This window comes from Peromyscus californicus, unplaced genomic scaffold, assembly GCF_007827085.1.
Source record: "Peromyscus californicus insignis strain IS unplaced genomic scaffold, ASM782708v3 Scaffold_23__1_contigs__length_62951481, whole genome shotgun sequence".
Taxonomy (NCBI): Eukaryota; Metazoa; Chordata; class Mammalia; order Rodentia; family Cricetidae; genus Peromyscus; species Peromyscus californicus.
In genome coordinates this window covers 61,256,915-61,276,199 of record NW_026294534.1, presented here as the reverse complement: position 1 = coordinate 61,276,199, position 19,285 = coordinate 61,256,915, and the positions used below count along the sequence as shown (strand labels likewise).

The following is a 19,285-nucleotide window of genomic DNA, read 5'->3' as shown; positions in this document are numbered from 1 at the left end:
GGGTGTCTCACTGTCCGGTTGAAGTTCTTGGCCTGTATCTGCTGATCTCACAGCTGGGAATGTCGCCAGGGCCCCTGCGAACCCCTGCAAACCACATCCTGTGTCCCCACCACTGAGTGCTAGTTTATGACTTTCTGTGACTATAAAAGTTTGTGGCGCGTGACAGTCAGGGTGACAGGGATCTGCGTTCCCAGGCCAGAGTCACATGCCCTGGCTTGGCACGAACCATCTCCCCACCCCATCTCTTCCTTCTTGTCAAGCTGGGTTCTTGTCTGACCAGAGAAATTGTTGACCAAGCAACCAAGCACGTAGCTGCCGGCAGTGAGTGGAGGCCACAGGAGGCCGCTGAGAGACAGGGAAGCTGAGGCCTGGATTCCACCTTGGGATCCTCCAGACCCTTAGAATAAGGATGGGCTCCCAGGTGAGGCTGGGGGTCCATCTCAGTCTACTCCTAAAAGAAGTTACACAGGTTGGTTCATACCTTTGGCCCCGACCCAGAAAGGCTGAGGCCAGAGGATGGTTTCAGTCCACAAGCTGAAGGCCAGCCCAAGTGGGCCGTAGCAAGACCCCAGCTGTTGGAGGCAGGTGTAAGTCCCAGGAGGTGACATCAGACACACAACAACATGTTTCAACAGCTTTATTGGTTTCTGGGTAAAAAGTGTGAGGTCTCCCAGCGCGCAGCCTGGCAGGTCATTCTGGGCTCCCAGACACCAGGTTGGGGACTCAGCAGGAGCCCTGGGGTCAAAGAGAAGGCACACTGGGCTGGAGGAGGCTCGGGAGGGCAGGACAGCCCCCTCCATGGGATAAGAAAACAGGACAGCTACCGAGGCCCCCAGGCAGGCCAAAGGGAAGCACTTTCACAAGGTGTGGCTGTGGCCTCCCTGGGCTGGGCCACCCCAAGCCTTGGGCATGAGGAGCCTCACACCACCCAACATTAGTTAAACCTCTTAAAAGAAAAACGCTGTGTGAGAGTCCCCCAAACAAGACTGGGATGTGAAGCCCTGAGCCCCAGTGTGACGGGGAACCTGGCCACAGTGAGCCAGGCCCCAGTGCAGGGCCCCGGTACGCTCCACGCCCAGCTGGGCGCCTCCCCCGGCAGCGCAGTGGAGGGAGCAGCGTTCAGGAGGCCGTGCAGGGTCTCCCGCCTCCCGTTATTTTTCAAGTTTATTTTAATTCTGTGTCTGTGAGAGTTCCGTGTCCGGGGAGCCAGGAGGAGGCGCTACATCCCCTGGAGCAGGAGTCATGGCCCTTGTGAGCCCACCTGGTACGGCTGCAGGGGACTGAACACAGGTCCTCTGCAAGAGCAGCCAGTGCCAAAGGCCGAGCCATCTTTCCGGTCCCATAATCCTCTCTTTTGCTTTTTTTTTTTTTTTTTTTTTGGTTTTTCGAGACAGGGTTTCTCTGTGTAGCTTTGCGCCTTTCCTGGAACTCACTTGGTAGCCCAGGCTGGCCTTGAACTCACAGAGATCCGCCTGGCTCTGCCTCCCGGGTGCTGGGATTAAAGGCGTGCGCCACCACCGCCTGGCTTCTCTTTTGCTTTTTGTTCGTTTTTCAGACAGGGGTTTCTGTATTCCAGGCTAGACTCAAACTCAAGGCCATCCTCCTGCCTCAGCCTTGAGTGCTGGAGTTGCAATAGAGAGGTGCCAGGTTCCGGTTCTTACTCTTTAAAAGCAACCAAACCCCCCACATTTTATTTTGTGGGTCTCTGAGTGCGCACGTGTGCCGTGGCATGTGTGGAGCAGAGGACAGCTTTGGGGAGGCATTTCTCTTCCACCTTGTGGTGCTCGGGGATCAAATCAAAGCTTTTAGGTTTGGTGGGAACTGACTTTACCCACTGAGCCATCCTGCCTGCCCCTCTTACTCTCTACTTGATGGTTTGTTAAGACAGAATCTCATGTAGCCCAGTTGGGCCTCTGACTATGTAGGAGGAGCTGGCCTTGAACCCCGGTTCTCCTGCCTCCACCTCCAGGGCCTGGATGATGAGACCCTTACAGCCTGGAGATCCCGACACTGAGCTTGTCCCCATTACTCCTGAAATCAGGAGCGGCTGCCTCGACAGACAGGTGTGAGCAGCCGCCACCGACAGACAGGTGTGTGCAGCTGCCACTCGGGATTTGGTTTTTCAAACCCGAACACTGAGTTTGGTTCACGCCCCACTAATGCATAAAAACACGAGACACCTACCCACCCCCAGCCGACACTGTGGGGTCATTTCACCTGACATAACGCCCCCTCTTCCTGCTCCCCAGCCTGTGGATGCGGAGGGAAGCCGTCAGCACCCCACAGGGACCCCACGGGGACTGCTCTCTTTGGCTGAGACTGAAGAATCAGCCTTTGTCTTTTCATACCCAGAGGGGACTTCTGGGCTCAGACTCTCCAAGAGGTAGGGAGGTCAAAGGTGAGCTGTCTAGACAGTGGGTGGGGGGAAGGGGCAGGGCGGAGGAGGGGCAGGGCGGGGCGGAGGCACTGCCCTTGCCCACTGCGAGGTCACCCGCGGGCCGAAGGCACAAGCAGCCTGTGTACAGAGCAGCTGGCCTGGCTCCCAGCCCAAGCTGCGCACAAAAGCAACCTGAGTCCCTGAGTCTGCTTTCCAGCTTCCCTCGGCCCAGGGGCCCACTGTTTTCTGGAGGCTTCCATGCCAGCCCTGAGCAGAGTAGACCATGAGATTCCCAGCTTTAGCTGACACTATCAATATAACTTCAAAGATCTGCCTCCAGCCAGGCAGATCTCTGTGAGTTCGAGGCCAGCCTGGTCTACAGAGTGAGTTCCAAGACAGCCAGGGCTACACAGAGAAACCTTGTCTCGAAAAACCAGAAAAAAAAAAAATCTGCCTCCAAATGAGTCGTGGTGACTTATACCTGTCATCCTTGGGACATGGAGCCAGGGGAAGTTCAAGGTCTTCCTCAGCCATGTAGTGAGTGTGAAGCCAGCCTGGGCTACGGAAGACCCTGTCTTTAAAAAAAAAAAAAAAATCCAAAAGATCTGGGTCCTATTATGGTGGGCCAGCCTCAGCTCCCTGCGGCCTGCCTCTCCATGTGGGCTTGGGGACACTGGAGCAGGCCCTGGGCACAGCATACTGATCCAGAAACTACATTACCAATGTCCAAGCTGACAGCATAAATCAGACTTTCTCGTGCAGGCTGCGAGCCCAGACACCGCCACCACTGCCCCTGCTCGTGCCCCTGGCTTCAACTCTATCACAACATTACCTCTCTTCCTCCACCACTGGGCCCAGCCTGGCTTTCTTTGCCATGGCATCTGTAGGATGCAGGCCCTGCCCACCTCCGGCCTCCGGCCATCTATGGGATTGTCCTGCTCCCAGCAATCCCGTTCATCCTGCCCTCTTCTCCTAAGGTGAGAACGGGAGCGAGGAACAGCAGGGTTGGGGGTGACCTGCTCCTCAAGAGTCAAATGCGGCCAGGCTAGACCTACACCAGGCAACCACAGACTCCCTGAGCCCCACCTCCAAGAAACAAGGAGAAAAAAAATCAAGTTTTCTGGTCAGGGCAGGGGCTGCTTAACGGATGCCTAAATAAGTATGAGCCCAGCCCCATGTCCCAGGGCACCCCTCAGCTCAACAGTGGGGACTAGAAAAGGACACGCACACCCGCGGGGTGACTGGGGGCGGTCCTGTCTCTGAGCTGAAGTGCCTGGTGCTCTTGGCACAGGTGAGATGAAGGATGGAGACATGGATTTGGGGTGCAGGGCCACATCTTCCCCACCCCTCCTGCCCCTCCCCTCCTCCAGGGTCCTGCCCGAAACTTTGAGGAATTTGAGAGTGGAGTGCAGCCTGGAGCCCACCTGAAGACTTGCCAGGAGCTGGGTACATCTGAGGCAGGAGGATTGCCACGAGTTGGATGGCCAGCCTGAGCTACAGAGTTCAGGTAGAGAAACCCTGCCTCAAAATACAAAACCCAAACAAAGTCACCGGGATCAGAAAACAGGGGCAGTGGTGCCCCTGTCATCTCTGGGGGAAGCTGAGGCAGGAGGATCAGAAGGGCAAGGCCAGCCTGGTCTACACGACGATGTCCCAAAGTGTCTTGAGGGATCCCTTGCTCCTGAGTCCCCACATGCAGCCATGACTTGTGCTCGCCCTGGAGGAGAGCGCTAGCACAGGCGGGGGACAGAGCCCTGATAATTTAAACCTGGCAGCCACACCCACAGATGTGGCCCAGCACTGGGCAGGCTGAGGCAGGAGGGTCAGCCTCAGCTACATCGTGACTGGGGGGCCAGCCTGGGCTACATGAGACCCCATCTCAAACAACAATGAAAAGGTCCAGGGGTGAAAAGTCATCCGAGAATCCAGATTTCACACTTGGGGACAGTGAGGTCCCACTCTATTCCTCCACAAAACAGAGGGTGGCATCCAAAATGTGCGTGGCTTTTGGCGGCAGGAACTGAGCTTTGTCTTGGATGGGGTCCAGGCCACATGTCACATCCAGCCCCTCCTCCAGGCCTGGAAGTTCAAAGTCCTGGACAAGGCCTGGCTTGCGTCCCAAGCACACTTCCAAACAGTTCACCCGATGTCCCTGTGGCTGGTACAAATGCAGGGACAGGCCTGGGCAACGACGCAGCCTCTGGTCCCAGGTCCTGAAGAGGACACTAGAGGCCATCTGTCTCGAGTAGAGAAAACCCACAGATGCTGGGTGATGGTTCCGCTACTGTCAGGTTCCGGTCCCCGGCGGGCCCTCTGTGGTGACAAACACTTGTCCTCCCGGCACTTAGGAAGCTGAGGCAGGAGGATCAGGAGTTCAAATGAGACCAGCCTAGATTACATAGTAAGTTCAAATGGCCAGCCTGGGCTACCTGAGACCCTGACTCAAAAAAAAAAAAAGACAACAAACGCGCTCTGAAAACTCAGAAAGAAAACAAGGAAAGGAAGGTCATGGCCGGGCCAGTGCCGCCCAGGGAAGGGCCAGGCCCTCGGTGGCAACAGCAGCCTGCTCTTCTGAGCAAAGGGGACCCACTAAGGGACCCAAAGTGTGATGGCATTTTCAGGGCAGGAGGCAAAAGAGGCCTCCCCCTCCAGGAGAAAGAGAAGACACTTGTGGGCTAAGCCTGGAGTTTTAACACTGGGAATATAAATTGCTCCGTTCCCTAATCTACCACTGGACGGGTGGGGGACAGAAAAGGCAGCCAAGTTCCAGGTGGCTTTGCCGGGGACTGTCCAGGGTACAGGGACAGATTAGAGCGGACTCTTCTATGACACTTTGCGAGACCCTGGCCAGAGAGAAGGCCCTGACTCCATCCACAGCCCTGCAAAAGCAGGGTGTGCTAGGGTCAAGGCAGTGGCATGGCGAGTGTGCGGCCCCCAGCCTGTGGCCATGTCGCCCCAGCCCCGGCCTCCGGGCACAGCAGCTGTGTCCCCAGACACAGGACGATATCCAGATGGAGCTCTCTGCGTCCACCCGCCTGTGGTCCGCCAAGAGGAGGAGCAGATGTGAGTCAGGCCCTCCCATGGCCCGCTGTGTCTCCTCTCACAGCACCTGGGTGTGGACGGCGGTCAGTGTTGGTGGCAACAGCTGATGTCGCCCTCCACCTGCTCCAGGACACCCAGCATCTCCTCGATGATGGCCCGGAGCGCCCGGCCCAGCTGGTCGGCATTGTAAGGCTTGCCCAGTGGGGGCACGTGGACGAAAGCTGACCGACCGCGCCCCCGGTAGAGCGAGGTGTAGTAAGTGAAATCACAGAGGTACCTGGGTCGGGGAGGAGGAGACACTGGAGTCAGAGTCGGTTCCAGGCAAGCCTGTGCTGGGGGACAGTTGGGAGGTGGTGGAGGACCTAGGGGAATTCTGGGGACTCTGGCAGGCTTTTCTCCATTTTCTAAAACTTTAATTTTGCTGGGCATGATGGAGCCCGCCTTTAATCCCAGCACTCAGGAGGCGGAAGCAGGTGGATCTCTGAGTTTAGGCCGGCCTGGTCTATGGAGACGGTTTCGGGTCAGGTGGAGGTGACAGGACGACACCTGCTGCTCGGCCCCAGAACCCCACCCGCCACCGGCCCCTCGGGTGCCCGGGACCCCACCTGCCAGCATCCTGGGAGATAGTGACAGACACGTCCAGACCCAACGTGGTCACCCTTTTGCACACAGCATCCATGTCGATGATGGAGTCAATGCTCTCGGGGCCGTCCTCCACGCAGCACTGGGAGCCGGGGCAGAAGCGGCAGTTGTCCAGTCCCTTGTACCCCTTGTTGTGTCCACATTTCTCCAGCGTCACCGTGGTGGCCATGCCCGACACCCCAACATGCACCACAAGCTGGGGACAGAGGGGCGGGGCTTAGCAGGAGCAGACACCCACCCACAGGCACAAAAGCATGTAAGTCTTTTTGTTGTTGCTACAAAATGATTATTATATAGTTTGTTTGGGGTTTTTAGTGTTTTTTTTTTTGTTTTCTTCCGTGTCAGGGTTTATCTGTGTAGCCCTGGCTGTCCTGGAACTTGCTTCGTAGACCAGGTTAGCCTTGAACTCACAGAGATCTGCCTGCCTCTGCCTCCTGAGTGCTGGGATTAAAGGCGTGCGCCACCACAGCCTGGCATATTATGTGGCTGTTTAAAAAGCCCAGGGCAGCAGGGCACGGTGACAGACTCAGGAGGCAGAGGCAGGGGGATCTCTGAGTTCGAGGCCAGCCTGGGCTACAGAGTGAGTTCCAGGCCAGCCTGGTCTACAGAGTGAGTTCCAGGACAGCCAGGGCTACAGAGTGAGTTCTAGGACAGCCAGGGCTACACAGAGAATCCTATGTGTGTGTATGGGGAGCCCAAGGCAGGTTTTTGTTTTGCTTTTGAGATAGGGCCTTATATAGCCCAAGCTGGCCTCAGTCTATTATGCAGTCTAGGCTCTCCCTGAATTCCTGACTGCCAAGGTGACAGGTGTCTGCCATCCCTGTGCCCGGCTTGAGGTGTGTTTTGAAAGTCATCATTTCTATATTAATACTTTATTTGGTGGTGCTGTGTGGACATCAGGGTCTCACACACTCATACTTTAACTGTGACTTGCTCAAACCCTTCCTGGCTGGCACACGGAGGGCAGAGAGGGTCTATGCAGTTCCCAGTCACTGCCATCTCTCTCCCTTCCATAAGAATCCATGAAAGTTCAAGGGTGAGGTGCGGCAGTGGCCTTGTGCGGAGCTGGTGTGGTCTGAGTAAGAATGGCCCCACAGGCTCATAGATTTGTTTATGTATTTTTTTTTTTTTAATGTATGAGTGCTCTGTCTGCATGTACACCTACAGGCCAGAAGAGGGCATCAGATCCCATTATAGATGGTTGTGAGCCACCATGCACCATGGGGTTGCTGGGAATTGAACTCAGGACCCCTGGAGGCACAGTCAATGCTCTTAACCGCTGAGCCATCTCTCCAGCCGGCTCATAGATTTGAATGCTTAGTCACCAGGGCATGGAATTGTTTGGGACAGATTAGAAGGTGTGGCCTTGATGGAGGAAGAGTGTCACTGGGGGTGGGTTCTGCCCCGTGATGATTGTGGACTAACCCTCTGGAACTGTGAGCTCGCCCCAGCTGCAGCCCGGCATTTATGAGCTGCTTGGTGCCTGATGCCTTCTCACAGGACTGAGCAAGGACTGGGGAGCATGGATCTCCTAGGGTGCCCCGTGAACTGCTCACCTGGGGGCTGTGTTTCTCCCACAGCGCAGGGATGAGCCTTTGCACGGTCTGGTATTCCACAGGGATTTCATACACATGCAGGTCCACGCTGTCCCCAAGGCCCAGCTTCTCCAGTTCCTGGGAGAGAAGACATGGTGTGAGGGTGGGGAGGCCGCAAGGGCGGCACGTCCTGGCTTCAGGTGCATACCTGCCACCCCAGCACTTGGGGGATGGAGGCAGGACCAGGAATTCAAGGTCATCCTCAGCTACACAGAAAAACTGAAGGCAGCCTGGGCTCCGTGAGACCCTGACCCCCCTCAAAAAAGGCATTAATTACACCCAACCCACTGAACACCCCGGTCCAGCAGTATCTCCCTCGTGACCGTGACCACTGCAGGGCTGGCCGCCCGGGAAATGCCAGGCTGCTGGAGCCCAGGGAATTCAGGAAAGATCAGGGAAGACACGCAGAGCTGGAGAAAGATCCAGAATGAGAGACCCCCACCCCAGTTCCCCCTAAGGCCCGGAGAGCTGAGGAAAGGGACATCTTAAAATAGCCAGAACCGAGTCAGTTCCCCATTCCCAGACAGGGTAAAGTCAGAAGTTTTAAAAGTACAAAATCAGACTGTCTGGTGGTAACTAACCACGAGATGCCCCCCTCCCCCGAGATAACATGACCAGATTTTAGAGATGGGCTGTAAAACTTCTGAGCAAAAAATAAAATAAAATCCAAGCTCAGGAAAACTGGACCAATCAAGAGTGGACCCATACTAACCCCCTCCTCTCTGAAGAATTTTGTGGTTTTTGTCTTCAAAAGTTAACCTCCCCAAGGAAGAGGAACTCTCCTCCGTGCCTCGATTAGCCAGGCGCTGCGGATGAGGGCTCCCTGCTAGCTTGTATTAAGAAATAAACCTTGCTACTGCAGTCTGGACATCTTTGGTCTCCAGTGGTCTCTTTGGGGGTCCTAATCTGGGCAGAACAGGATTACTCTATTTCTGCAGTTGTAATGAAATACTGGGGCCAGGGGGCTTTATAAAAAAGGAGGTTAAGCCAGATGTTACTGTCATATTACTGAGGTCTGTTTTAACACTTGAGAGGCTGAGGCAGGAGGATTGCTGCTAGATTAAGGCCAGCCTCCTTCTCTACATAATGAATTCCAGGCCAGCCAGGGCTACATCATGAGACTCTGTCTCACACAACAAGAAACTAAAGAAAAAAGGTTTGGGGCTGCGGCTCAGCTGTTAGGAGTACTGGCAGCTCAGCGGTTAGGAGTACTGGCAGCTCAGCGGTTAGGAGTACTGGCAGCTCAGTGGGCACAGTGCTTGTAACTCAGTTAGTAGAGTGCTCAGCTAGCATGCGGTGAAGACCAGGATCCCAACCCCCGCACAGGTGTGACGGTGCACACCTGTCATCCCAAACACTCCGAGGGTGGAGGCAGGGGATTAGGAGTTCAAGGAGACCCTGACTCTGCAAATACCCTAAACTCAAACAAAAAGCATGAAAGAATTACAAACCCAATAGACAGAGCAGGGGATGTGCGCCACCTGCTGGGTGCACGTCAGGGGAGGGGCAGAGGGCAAGCTGTCGCCACAGCAACTGTATTTGATGGACTTTTGAACTTCACCGGTTAACAAAATAGAAAAGCAAAATAAACCACCCCCAGCGGAGCAAGTGGTGTGTCTGTCACGGCACTCAGAGGCTAAGGCAAGAGGATTGCAGTGAGTTCCAGAAATATCTAGGCTACGGTGAGATCTCATCTCAAAAATTAACCAAGGGTAGGAGAGGGCTTAGAGGGTAAGAGGCCTTGCTCACTGCTCTTCCAGGGGAGCTGAGGCCAGCCAGCACCTTGTACCCACATCAGGTGGCTCACCTCTGCAAGGGATCCCAGGCCTCAGGCATCTGGAGCCCTTGAACTCATGTACACACAGCACGTAATGGGCATGCGCGCACATGCATAATTAAAATAAACCTAATTTAAAAAATCAAAATGAAAGGACAGGCCTGGTGTCACGTGCCTGTCACCGCGCCCCCACCCCGCACTAGGGAGGTAGAGGCAGGAGGATCAGGACTTCAAGGTCAGCCTGGGCTACAGAGTGAGTGAATTGGAGGCCAGTCTGAGCTACATGAGACCCTGTTTCAAAAAAAAAAGAAAAAAGAAAAAAAGGCAGATGTGGTGCACACACATTTAATCCCAGCACTCAGGAGGCAAAGGCAGGAGAATCTCTATGAGTTCTAGGACAGCCAGGGCTACACAGTGAGACTGTCTCCAAAAAGCAACAAAACACACAAACGACTCCCCAGACCTTTCCGTGCTCACCCCAGAGCCCCAGCGATGAATGCTCAGTCACTCACGCTTTATCTGAATCAGGGTGTAAACCTGTATTTTAGAGAAGGCAGAAGCTGGGCTGGAGAAATGGCTCAGAGGTTAAGAGCCATTTCTGGCTGCCCTTCCAGAGGACCCAGGTTCAATTCCCAGCACCCACATGGCAGCTCACAAGTATCTGTAACTCCAGTTCCAGGGCATCCGACACCCTCACACCAATGCACATAAAGTAAAGTTAAATTTTTTTTTTTTTTTAAAGAAGAAAGAAACCAGGGCTCAGGCACCAAGAGAAAAAGCCCACACCACTCACGAACATCACAACCCTTCTGCTTCAAGAAGTCACTCAGGACAGGACCCCACCCAAGGGCACGTGCACCGAACCACACCAGCACTGGGGACCACTTCAGGTCCTGAAGCCTGCTGTTCCGGTTCCGGCACACACCCATCACGCCTGCCCTGGAGACTGAGATGGGGGAATGGGGGCGGGGGGCGGGGCAGCCTGGGCTACAGAATGACACTGTCTCAAAAAAAAAAAAAAAAAGGTTAAATTTAAGTTAGGAAATAGCTGTTTTTGTCTCTATACAGGATGCCACTATGTCACATGCCACCCTGGGACTCCCGACCCCCTGCTCTGCCTGCCTAGTACTGGGTGGCACCTCTGTGCCACCACGCCCGGGCCATCTTCACCATAACCTGCTTTATCTTTGAAGAGCTTCCCGGGGACAGATCCAGATGGCACTGTGACCTCAGGGGTCTGTCAACACAGCTAGGAAAGGCTACCCCGGCCTCTGGAGGCTCCTCACGCTGTCCCCACAGGTTCCACACTGTTCCCAACGGCAGCCTCACTAACGTGGGACAGGAAGCCAGAGCACAAGGAATGGACAGACGAGTACAGGGCTGTGCCTTTATGATGGTGCCTGCCTGTCAGCTCGTCCCCTCAGCCCTTGCAATGCTGAGGCCAAGAAGTCAGGAGTTCAAGGTCAGCCTTGGCTAATATTGAGTTTGAGGCTAGCCTGGGTTACTTGAGACCCTGTCTCAAAAACCAAACAAAATGCTGGGTATGGTGGCGCACACCTTTATCCCAGCACTCAGGAGGCAGAGGCAGGAGGAATCTCTGTGAGTTCAAGGCCAGCCTAGTCTATATAGTGAATTCCAGGACAGCCAGAGCTACATAGAGAAACCCTGTCTCAAAAAACAGACTAAAGAAAACACACATACACACACACACACACACACACACACACACACACGCGCGCGCACGCACGCACGCACACACACATGCATGCACACACACATGCGCGCGTGCGCGCACACACACGCGCGCACACACACACACACACACACATCAATAGCTGGTGTCTGGCTATGCACTTGTCCTCAGGTCCTTCCCAGCCCCTCGGGTGGCAGGGACTCCTATGTGGCCAGGATGAGCCGTTTGTAGCAGAGGGCTTCACCCAGAAAATTTGTGGGTACAAGTGGGTGTTTAATGTCCCCGTGAAGGCCGTGGGCGTCCACCGGGAGACGCAGCCCCTTCGGCACTGACACACTTTCTGTGGAGACTAGTCACAGACATGTCACTCTTCACCTGACCGCCTTTTGCCCCTGACACCCTCCTGGGGCGTGAATCCCAAATCCCACTCCCTGCATCCTGGCTCAGTGCTCAGCACCCCGGAAAGCACCGGGCAGGAGGGTGCAGCTGTGGCACTGTCCCCAGTCATCTACCTGAAAAGACTCAAAAGTCACAAAATTGGGCATGGCTGCAGGCTGCATCTGACGAGTCCCCTGACCCTACACAGAGCCTCCTTTGTTTGCTGGCATGATTCCTTGGAGGGTCTGTCTAGACTCATGGTGGCAGTAATCATCTCAGGCTGTCACCGAGGCCTGCTCTGGGACAGACTTCGCAGTAGCAAGCCAGAGGCTTCCTGGCCCTTGACATCCACCTGAGTCTCCACGAGGAGACCTGGGGGTGAGGAATGAAGAGAAAGCTGAGACTGAGGTGCCCTCTGTGATCCCCACACTTGGGAAACTGAGGCAGGAGAATCACATTGGGTTTGAGGCTAGCCAAGACTGCAGAGTGAGGTTCTGTCTGAAAACTGATCGATGAATCAGTCAGTCAAAAGAGCCAGGCATAGTGGTACACATCTATCATCCAGCACTGGGGAGGCTGAGGCAGGAGGATGAGTTCGAAGTTAGCTAGGGTGAGACCTTGTCTCAAAACTTTAAAAAACAAAAAAAGAGGTGGGGGGGAGTGGAGATAGTAAGGTCTGGCTTAACAGGTAACAGAGCTTGGGCCAAGCCTGGTAAGCCAGGTTCAATCCTGGGGACACACACAGTGCCCTCTGACCCCCCCCCCCGTGTGTGCCTTCTATGCAAACAATAGACAAATGCATAAATAAATGACATTTTTTAAAGGAATAAGATGAGAAACAGTTTGGGTTTCTGTACAAAATGGAGGTTTCCCCTCGGAGCCCCAAAGCTCTAAGGGAATTCCCAAAGATTGTTGAATTGATTTCTTCCCTATTTACATGCAGATGGTGGTGTCTGGGGCCCAGGAATCCAGACACTGGCTTTGTGTCCACTCAGCCCGTGAAGCCTCCTGTCTGCAACTCACACAAAGCCAGACACACAGGTCTTCAGAGACACACTGGACCTTTTTGTCTGGGGCTCTGGGGCGCGGGTGTGCAAGCAGGGGCCCCGGCCACACTCCCATCTGCAAGGTCCCCGGGATCCTGGAGTCTTCCGTCCGGCTGGCAGAGCGCAGGTGGGAAGCAAAGGGAGCGACGGAGACTTCGGAGGTGGGGAGGCGACAAGCTGGTGGCGGGGGACGCGGGAGTCTTGGGTGGGAAGAGGGAACCCTTAAATCACACAGCTAATGGGCTAAAATTAATCCGGGTCCGGCTGCCGTCTCTGCCAGCTGATTTATCTAAGAACCAAACGTCTGTCTCTCCCCACTCAATTGTTCCCGAGCCTGTCTGTCTGAATGTCCCATCTGGCAAGGAAACACAGGTTAGTGGAGTCACTCCTTGGATCGGGCTCTGGGAAGAGACACCCTCCTGAGGCTCCCAGGGCAGAAGCTGAGGGTCAGTGCCCTCCTTCTTAAGAGGCTAAGCCCTCACCCAATACGCCCATCTGCTCTCCAGCCTTGGCAGCATGGGCTGGGACACACAGGCCTTTCTCAAGGTAGTTTTGTTTGTTTTTTTTACCCAGGGTCTCACTATGTAGCCCTGGCCGTCCTAGAACGCATTATGTAGACCAGGTTGGCCTCGAACTCATAGAGATCTGCTTGCCTGGATTAAAGGCCTGTGCCACAGCACCAGGCCGATGGAAAAGGCTTTCAGCCAGGCATGGTTCTAGTATTCAAGAGGCTGAGGCAGGAGGATCATGAGTTTGAAGTTAGCCTGGGCTATACAATTACGACTAGGCTAAAAACAAAACAAAACAACAACAAAAAGTGAAAAAAGGCTCAACAAACATAAGCTGGATTGGCTGGAATCCGAGATGTTTAAACTGTATTTAAACACATGGAAAGACACTCGGCTCTGGGCTAGGCTTCTCCCCCAGTTCAGAGTTACCTGGACAGCGATCCAGCTGGCGTTCACAGTGTGCTCCCCAAAAGGGCCAAACCCTGAAAATAGGAAAAGAGACGTTACTCTCTTCCCACCTCAGCGTTCTGAAGTCTTCCCCCACCCACACTAGTCTATCGCCCCACCCTTCCCAGTCCAGCCCAGCTATGGATTCCAGGCTGACATCCTTTGACCTCCACCTGCCGCATGCTGGGATGTCAGGCCCAGGCTGCCAAGCCTGGCTCCCTTGTCCCTGTTAGGACTCCCACCTGGTAGGACCCACAGGAAGCAGGCCTCTCTGGTCGCTACTTCCTTCTCCAGCCAGGATGTCAACTATGGTTATCTTATCACTGAGTTGCTGTCTTCCAACTCTGGGACCCCGGGACCGTGGGCTGCCATGAGTCCCCACTGAGGATTAGCTCACAGGGCGTGGGCGGGGATGGGTATGTCTCCAGGCCCTATCTCTGACCAAGACAGGCTCCTGAGGCACCGTGCCATTTGGTTTCTTTCCCTCTGAAGACAGGACTGAAGCAGAGAGAGGAAGCGGACTTGCTGAGGGCACACAGCAAGAGAGAGAACATGCTGGGGTTCAAATCCACCCTCGGTAGGCTGGTCTTCCCTGTTCTAGTCACATTGAGAAAACAAAAAGGAAACCAAGACAACTGAGCTGTGGCCCACACCTCGGACCTAGTGTCTGGAGGCTGAGGCAAGAGAACTGAGTTTCAGGCCAGCCCAGGCGACATGAGACCCTGTTTCAAAATAAATAGAACCAGAAAAATACCTCAGTGAGTAAAATGTTTGTTACACAAGGACCTGAGTTCACAAGCGCAGTGTGGTGACACACACTTGTACTCCCAGGGCTGGGAAAGTAGAGACAGGCAGCTAGATCCTCAGGGCTCAATGGCCAGTCTAGCCTAACTGGCAAGCTTTAGGGCAGCGGTTCTCAACCTTCCTAACGCTCCTCATGCTGTGGTGACCCCCCAACCATAAAATTATTTTGTTCCAACTTATTAACTATAATATTGCTACTATTTGGGGTCATAATGTAAATATCTGTGTTTTCCAATGGTCTTAGACGAACCCTCAGAAAGGGTCGTTTGACACCCCCCCAAAGGGGTCATGACCCACAGGTTGAGAAATATCTCGTAAGTTGCTCCCAAATGAGAGACACTTTTCAAAAACCCAAGTGGACGGAGCCTGAGTGACACTTAAGGTTGACCTCTGACCACCACACGCTCAGGCGCGCGCGCGCGCACACACACACACACACACACACACACCTTCCAAGAACCTGGGTTAGTGTAACTCAGGTGATAAGGGGCCCACCTGCTGCCAATGTTCAGAAATGGCCACCATACCTCAGGACAGCAGGTAGAGGCCACGTCCTGGGGGCCCCTCGTCATGGTGGTACACACTGCTCAGCTAAACAATCACCCTGAGTGTAGCCGGCCTGGATCCCAGAGTAAGTTCCAGGTCGGAGGGACAGAGCCGTAGAAAGACTCTCAATAAACCAGCGAATACCCTCCCCCTCAAGGCTCCCAGGGATGGGGCACAGCGTCGCACACCTGCCCAGCAGGGGAGCCGCTCCCTGCAGTTTCCAGCCACAGCCTTCCTCAGTTACAGACCACCTGTAGGAGTTTCCCCAGCTCGCTCCCTGCGGCCTCTCCCGGCAGAGGTTAACCTGAGTGCCCTCCTCCGGGGCCTGGCGGAGTTGACTCCACCAAGTGGCCCCAGGCCGAGTCTCAGGAAATAAGTACAGTTAGCTTCCGGGGGTGTTGGCGACAGTAGGAGCTGGGCTCAGGAGTCCCTGGGTCATTCTGGGGTCAGGCTGACGCAGGCCCTCCACCTGCTCCAACCCGGGTTGCAGGCCCCCCAACAGTGCAGGGCTCTGAGTGGACCATGTGTCACCCGGACTTTTCCTGACCGTAAACCCGCCTTTGTCCCCGGAGTCACGGGGTGGGGACAAGCCGGAGCTCTGGAGGTGCGGGGAGGGGATGCAGCGCGCGAGGGGACCTCTCTGCACCCCAGTCCCCACGCGTCCCGAACTCCGGGACGCAGGACCTCGGACTCTGCAGGTCACCAGGGCCGAACGGTGCTGTCGCGGGAGGCGACAACTGCAAAGTTGTGGCAACCGCGAGCACCTGCCCCGCCGCCCCCGGCCCGGCCTCACCTACCGGTCACCACCACCGCCTTCCGCGGCTGCTCCATGGCGGGACGCGCTCCCTAGGACCGCGGCGGCGGAGACTGGAGCGGACACCGACCGGCCAGCGAGCCCCGCCCGGCCCCGGCCCCGCCCCCGAGCGCTGGGCTTGCGCGTCCCCGCCCCGGCCCCGCCCCGGCCCCGCCCCCGAGCGCTGTGCGCGCCCCTGCGCCGCCGGCCCGCGGTTCCGCCGAGCCCCGAGCGCACCGCCACGTCCTGGACCGAGCGCCCCGGCCAAGCCATTTTCCAGGCCACGCCCCTTAGAAGCCGCACCCCTACTTAACCCCGCCCCCGAGCCTTCCAAAGCCCCACCCTCAAGGCCTGCCTGGGACAAGGGGACGCTCCGAGCCACGCCCCCGAGCGCCGCCACGCCCCCGAGCGCCGCCACGCCCCCGAGCGCCGCCACGCCCCCGAGCGCCGCCACGCCCCCGAGCGCGCCTTTCTCAGACCCCGTAAGGCTCCAGACGCCTCAGACTACCAAGCCACGCCCATCCTGGAGCCCACCAGGCTCAGGTCACGTGTCCTCATGTCTCTTTCCCCCCCACCCCACAGTGCACCCCCGCCCTCAGCCTTCCAAAGCCCCTTGGCCACTGTCCTCCTGGCTCAGGCCACGCCCTCCAGAACTTCCCCCTTCTGAACTCTAGACCCCGCCCTGCCCCGTCCCTCCCCCCGCCCCGCTGAGATGCTAGGCGGGGCTACCTGGCCCCATCTAGGCCCCGCCCCGTCCCGCCTCCCGCCCCGCCCCTCCCCATCCCGCCCCTGCTGAAATGCTAGGCGGGGCTACCTGGCCCCCATCTAGGCCCCGCCCCCCGCCCCAGCCCCGCCCCCGTTGAAATGCTGGGCGGGGCTACCTGGCCCCTATCTAGGCCCCGCCCCCCGCCCCATCCCGCCCCCAGCCCCGCCCCCGCTGAGATGCTAGGCGGGGCTACCTGGCCCCATCTAGGCCCCGCCCCAGCATCGCCCTGCCCTGCCCACTCGCCCCGCCCCCTTGCCTGGCCACGCCCGTTATCATCCGGGACTCCCCCCACCTGCTCCTGGGCCAGCTGTGCCCCGCGCCGGCCTCCAGTGCTCACGGGGCCCGGGGAGTGTGCCCCTCTCCGCCCGTCCCGGCCTCAGTTTCCCTTCCTGTTGGAAGAGTGCGTTCACCTCCTAGGTTGTAGCCCGGCACAAGCTCACACTAGGGCGGGCTGGTCATGTACTTGTCATCCTCCATTAAGCGCCGCCTGCATACCTACAGCCCAGAGCCAGTTGACAAACAAGGACACCGAGGCGAGGCAGGGCGCAGGGGCGCAGGGGCGGCCACCCGGGCCTGTGCCCGCACACCGGCCGCGCCGCAGACGTCCCCTGCGGGCCTTCTCCAGGTCCCTCCATCAGGGAGCGCCTCCTCCTCGCCGTGGGCGCCTGCGCTGTGCTTCCCCGGGCCGAGGGGGCGCAGGGTCAGCGACACAGACGGGGGCGGTCTGGTGGGTGCGCCTCTGCCCGGCTGACACGGCCGCCGCCGCCCACGGGTCATCTCAGTGGCTCAGCGGCTGCCGCCCTTGGCAGACCCGGGTTGGCCGGCTGGCCCTCAAGCCTGTTGCGGCAGAGTCACCCCGGCTGTCGGTCCCTCTGCTGTCTGCCCACCTTCCTCTCCCAGAAGCCCCGTTTTGCTGGTTTCTTTTTTAAATCCTGCCCGTGGCTGCGGTGTGGCCCCTCCGTCCGCTCCACTGGCCTGCTCGGAGCGTCTGTGGGAGGGTGCCGTGACCACTCCACGGGGCCCCTGCCAGCCTAACGCCCGGCCTCCTGGGCCGCCCTGCGTCCTAGTGGAGAAGCCGCTTCTAGAGGGAAAACTCGCCCCCTCACCCTGCTGCCTTCCCTCCAGGAGGTGAGCACCCTCCTCCCTCCCTCCCCCTCCCTCCTCCTCTCCCTCTCTCTCTCCCTCCTCCTCTCCCTCCCCCTCTCCCTCCTCCCCTCCCTCCTCCCTCCTCTCTCTCCCTCCCCATCTCCCTCCTCCCCTCCCTCCCCCTCCCCTCCCTCCCCCTCCCCCCCCCCCCTCTGCTCCTCCACCTCCCTAGGCAGCGGCGTTCTCACCTGTCCCGGGTCCTGTCCGCCCCATGCCCCCAGGAAAGCCGCCCCGCCTGTCGCTGCCCCTGACTCGCCCTGTCTGGAATTCTCTCTTCATCTCTCCCTCCGCCTTGACCACGTTGCCGGCCTCCTGCTCGGCCCGGGCCTGCCCCCAGCACCCCACGAACACCGGCCACCTGGCTGTCTCTGCCCCACCGCGCAGGCGAGCCCCTCGGCGCTGCCCTCTGACCCGCTGCTGCCCACCCCTGGGAGCCCCACCTCTCCGTCCCGGGCGGCCTCCCCCCTGCCGCCGCCGCCGCTGCTCCTGGGACCTGGGAGATGGCCGCATTCACCTCTTCCTGCCTGACTTTTAAACGCTTCAATTAACTGTTCCTTATCTGCTCAATTTATTTTGGGACAAAAAAAAGAAAAAAAACCCAAAAAACAATATGAACACGTGGTCAGGCAACCACGAGATCAGGCAGTGCCATCTTAAATAAGGGCAACCACGGCATCAAGCCACCATTTTGGCTAAGGTCAAAACAGACAGGTCATATGACCTCACGGCCACCTTTACTAGGGGCAGCATGGGCGGGTGGAGGTTCAGTTGCGGCCGGGTCCCCTTCCTTAGCGGCTGCTCGGGTAGGTGGGGACAGCACGTTCCTAAGACCGGACAGGGTAGCAGCAGATGCTTAAGATTTCAGATCTTGACATTAATACAGTTCTGTTACTATTTGGGTCACAAGCTCGGGATTTTTAACCTACAGGTGTGAGTCTGCTGCTGCTCCCCACATGCCGCAGTTCAGGGGTCTTTCTCACGTGCCTATTCCTGAGGAGGGCGTTTTTCTCTCCTGGTCTCCAATCACCAAAGCTACAGGCCTGAAGGTCCAAATAGATTCATGAATTTTAACTCCGTCTCTAGCCTGCATCTGTTTCAGTGGACTTCCATCTGGCTGACTGACATATCCAGGCATTGGCTGCTGACTTCGGTCTGTGAGACACGGACCTGCTGAAGGCTTATGGTGGACCAGTCCAGCAAAATGTAATTATTTTCTTCCTCTACAATAAATTCCTCTATGATAAATACCCCATTGCCTTGGTCCTGGACCTGCTCCCCAGCTCAGCTTGAAGCAGCTATGGAGACTACGTCATCCTGTGCTCTCTGTTCCCAGGACAGGCTGGAGGGCTAGGTTAGGGGTAAAAACCATGAAGACAGCAAACAATGCTTCTTCACTCCCGCCTCCCGCCATGCGTGACTCCCGGCTTCCCCACTTTGCCCCCTGCCAGCTTGAAGCAGCCTCGAGAATTCAGCGCCTTGTTCCTCCACTTGCTCCCATAACTCACCTCTTTTTATAATAATCCAAACAGAAATGTTAATATTCTGATCCCGCCCCTTGGGGCTGCCCTGCGTCCTGACTAGCGGGAGATAGAGAAAAGAGAAAACTGAGAAGCAGCAGCAGCAGCAGCAGAAAGAGAGAGAGAGAGAGAGAGAGAGAGAGAGAGAGAGAGAGAGAGAGAGAGAGAGAGAGAAGCAGAAATATCAGGGTTGTAAGCAGAATAAGC

At 56.9% G+C, this 19,285-nt stretch overlaps 1 protein-coding gene and 1 long non-coding RNA gene across 7 annotated transcripts; one reads left to right on the top strand and one right to left on the bottom strand.

The window, feature by feature from the left end:
• Positions 1-621: 621 nt before the first annotated feature.
• Positions 622-18,493, bottom strand: Pgpep1 (pyroglutamyl-peptidase I). Of its 6 annotated transcripts, none has more exons than XM_052752611.1 (5): positions 18,002-18,493; positions 13,489-13,541; positions 7,618-7,734; positions 6,025-6,257; positions 622-5,696 (listed from the first exon to the last, which is right to left on the bottom strand). In XM_052752611.1, the coding sequence occupies exons 1-5, from the start codon at positions 18,069-18,071 to the stop codon at positions 5,504-5,506; spliced, it is 666 nt and encodes a 221-aa protein (XP_052608571.1). In that variant the 5' UTR covers positions 18,072-18,493; the 3' UTR covers positions 622-5,503. The 6 variants fall into 6 exon arrangements, with proteins under 6 accessions (XP_052608571.1, XP_052608570.1, XP_052608576.1 ...); XM_052752610.1 differs by lacking the exon at positions 18,002-18,493 and adding an exon at positions 17,750-17,995; XM_052752616.1 differs by lacking the exon at positions 18,002-18,493 and adding an exon at positions 17,303-17,543.
• On the top strand, positions 17,431-18,809 carry LOC128119265 (uncharacterized). Its single transcript, XR_008221497.1, has 2 exons — positions 17,431-17,543; positions 18,490-18,809. It is a non-coding gene; the product is annotated as an uncharacterized LOC128119265 (long non-coding RNA).
• Positions 18,810-19,285: the final 476 nt, after the last annotated feature.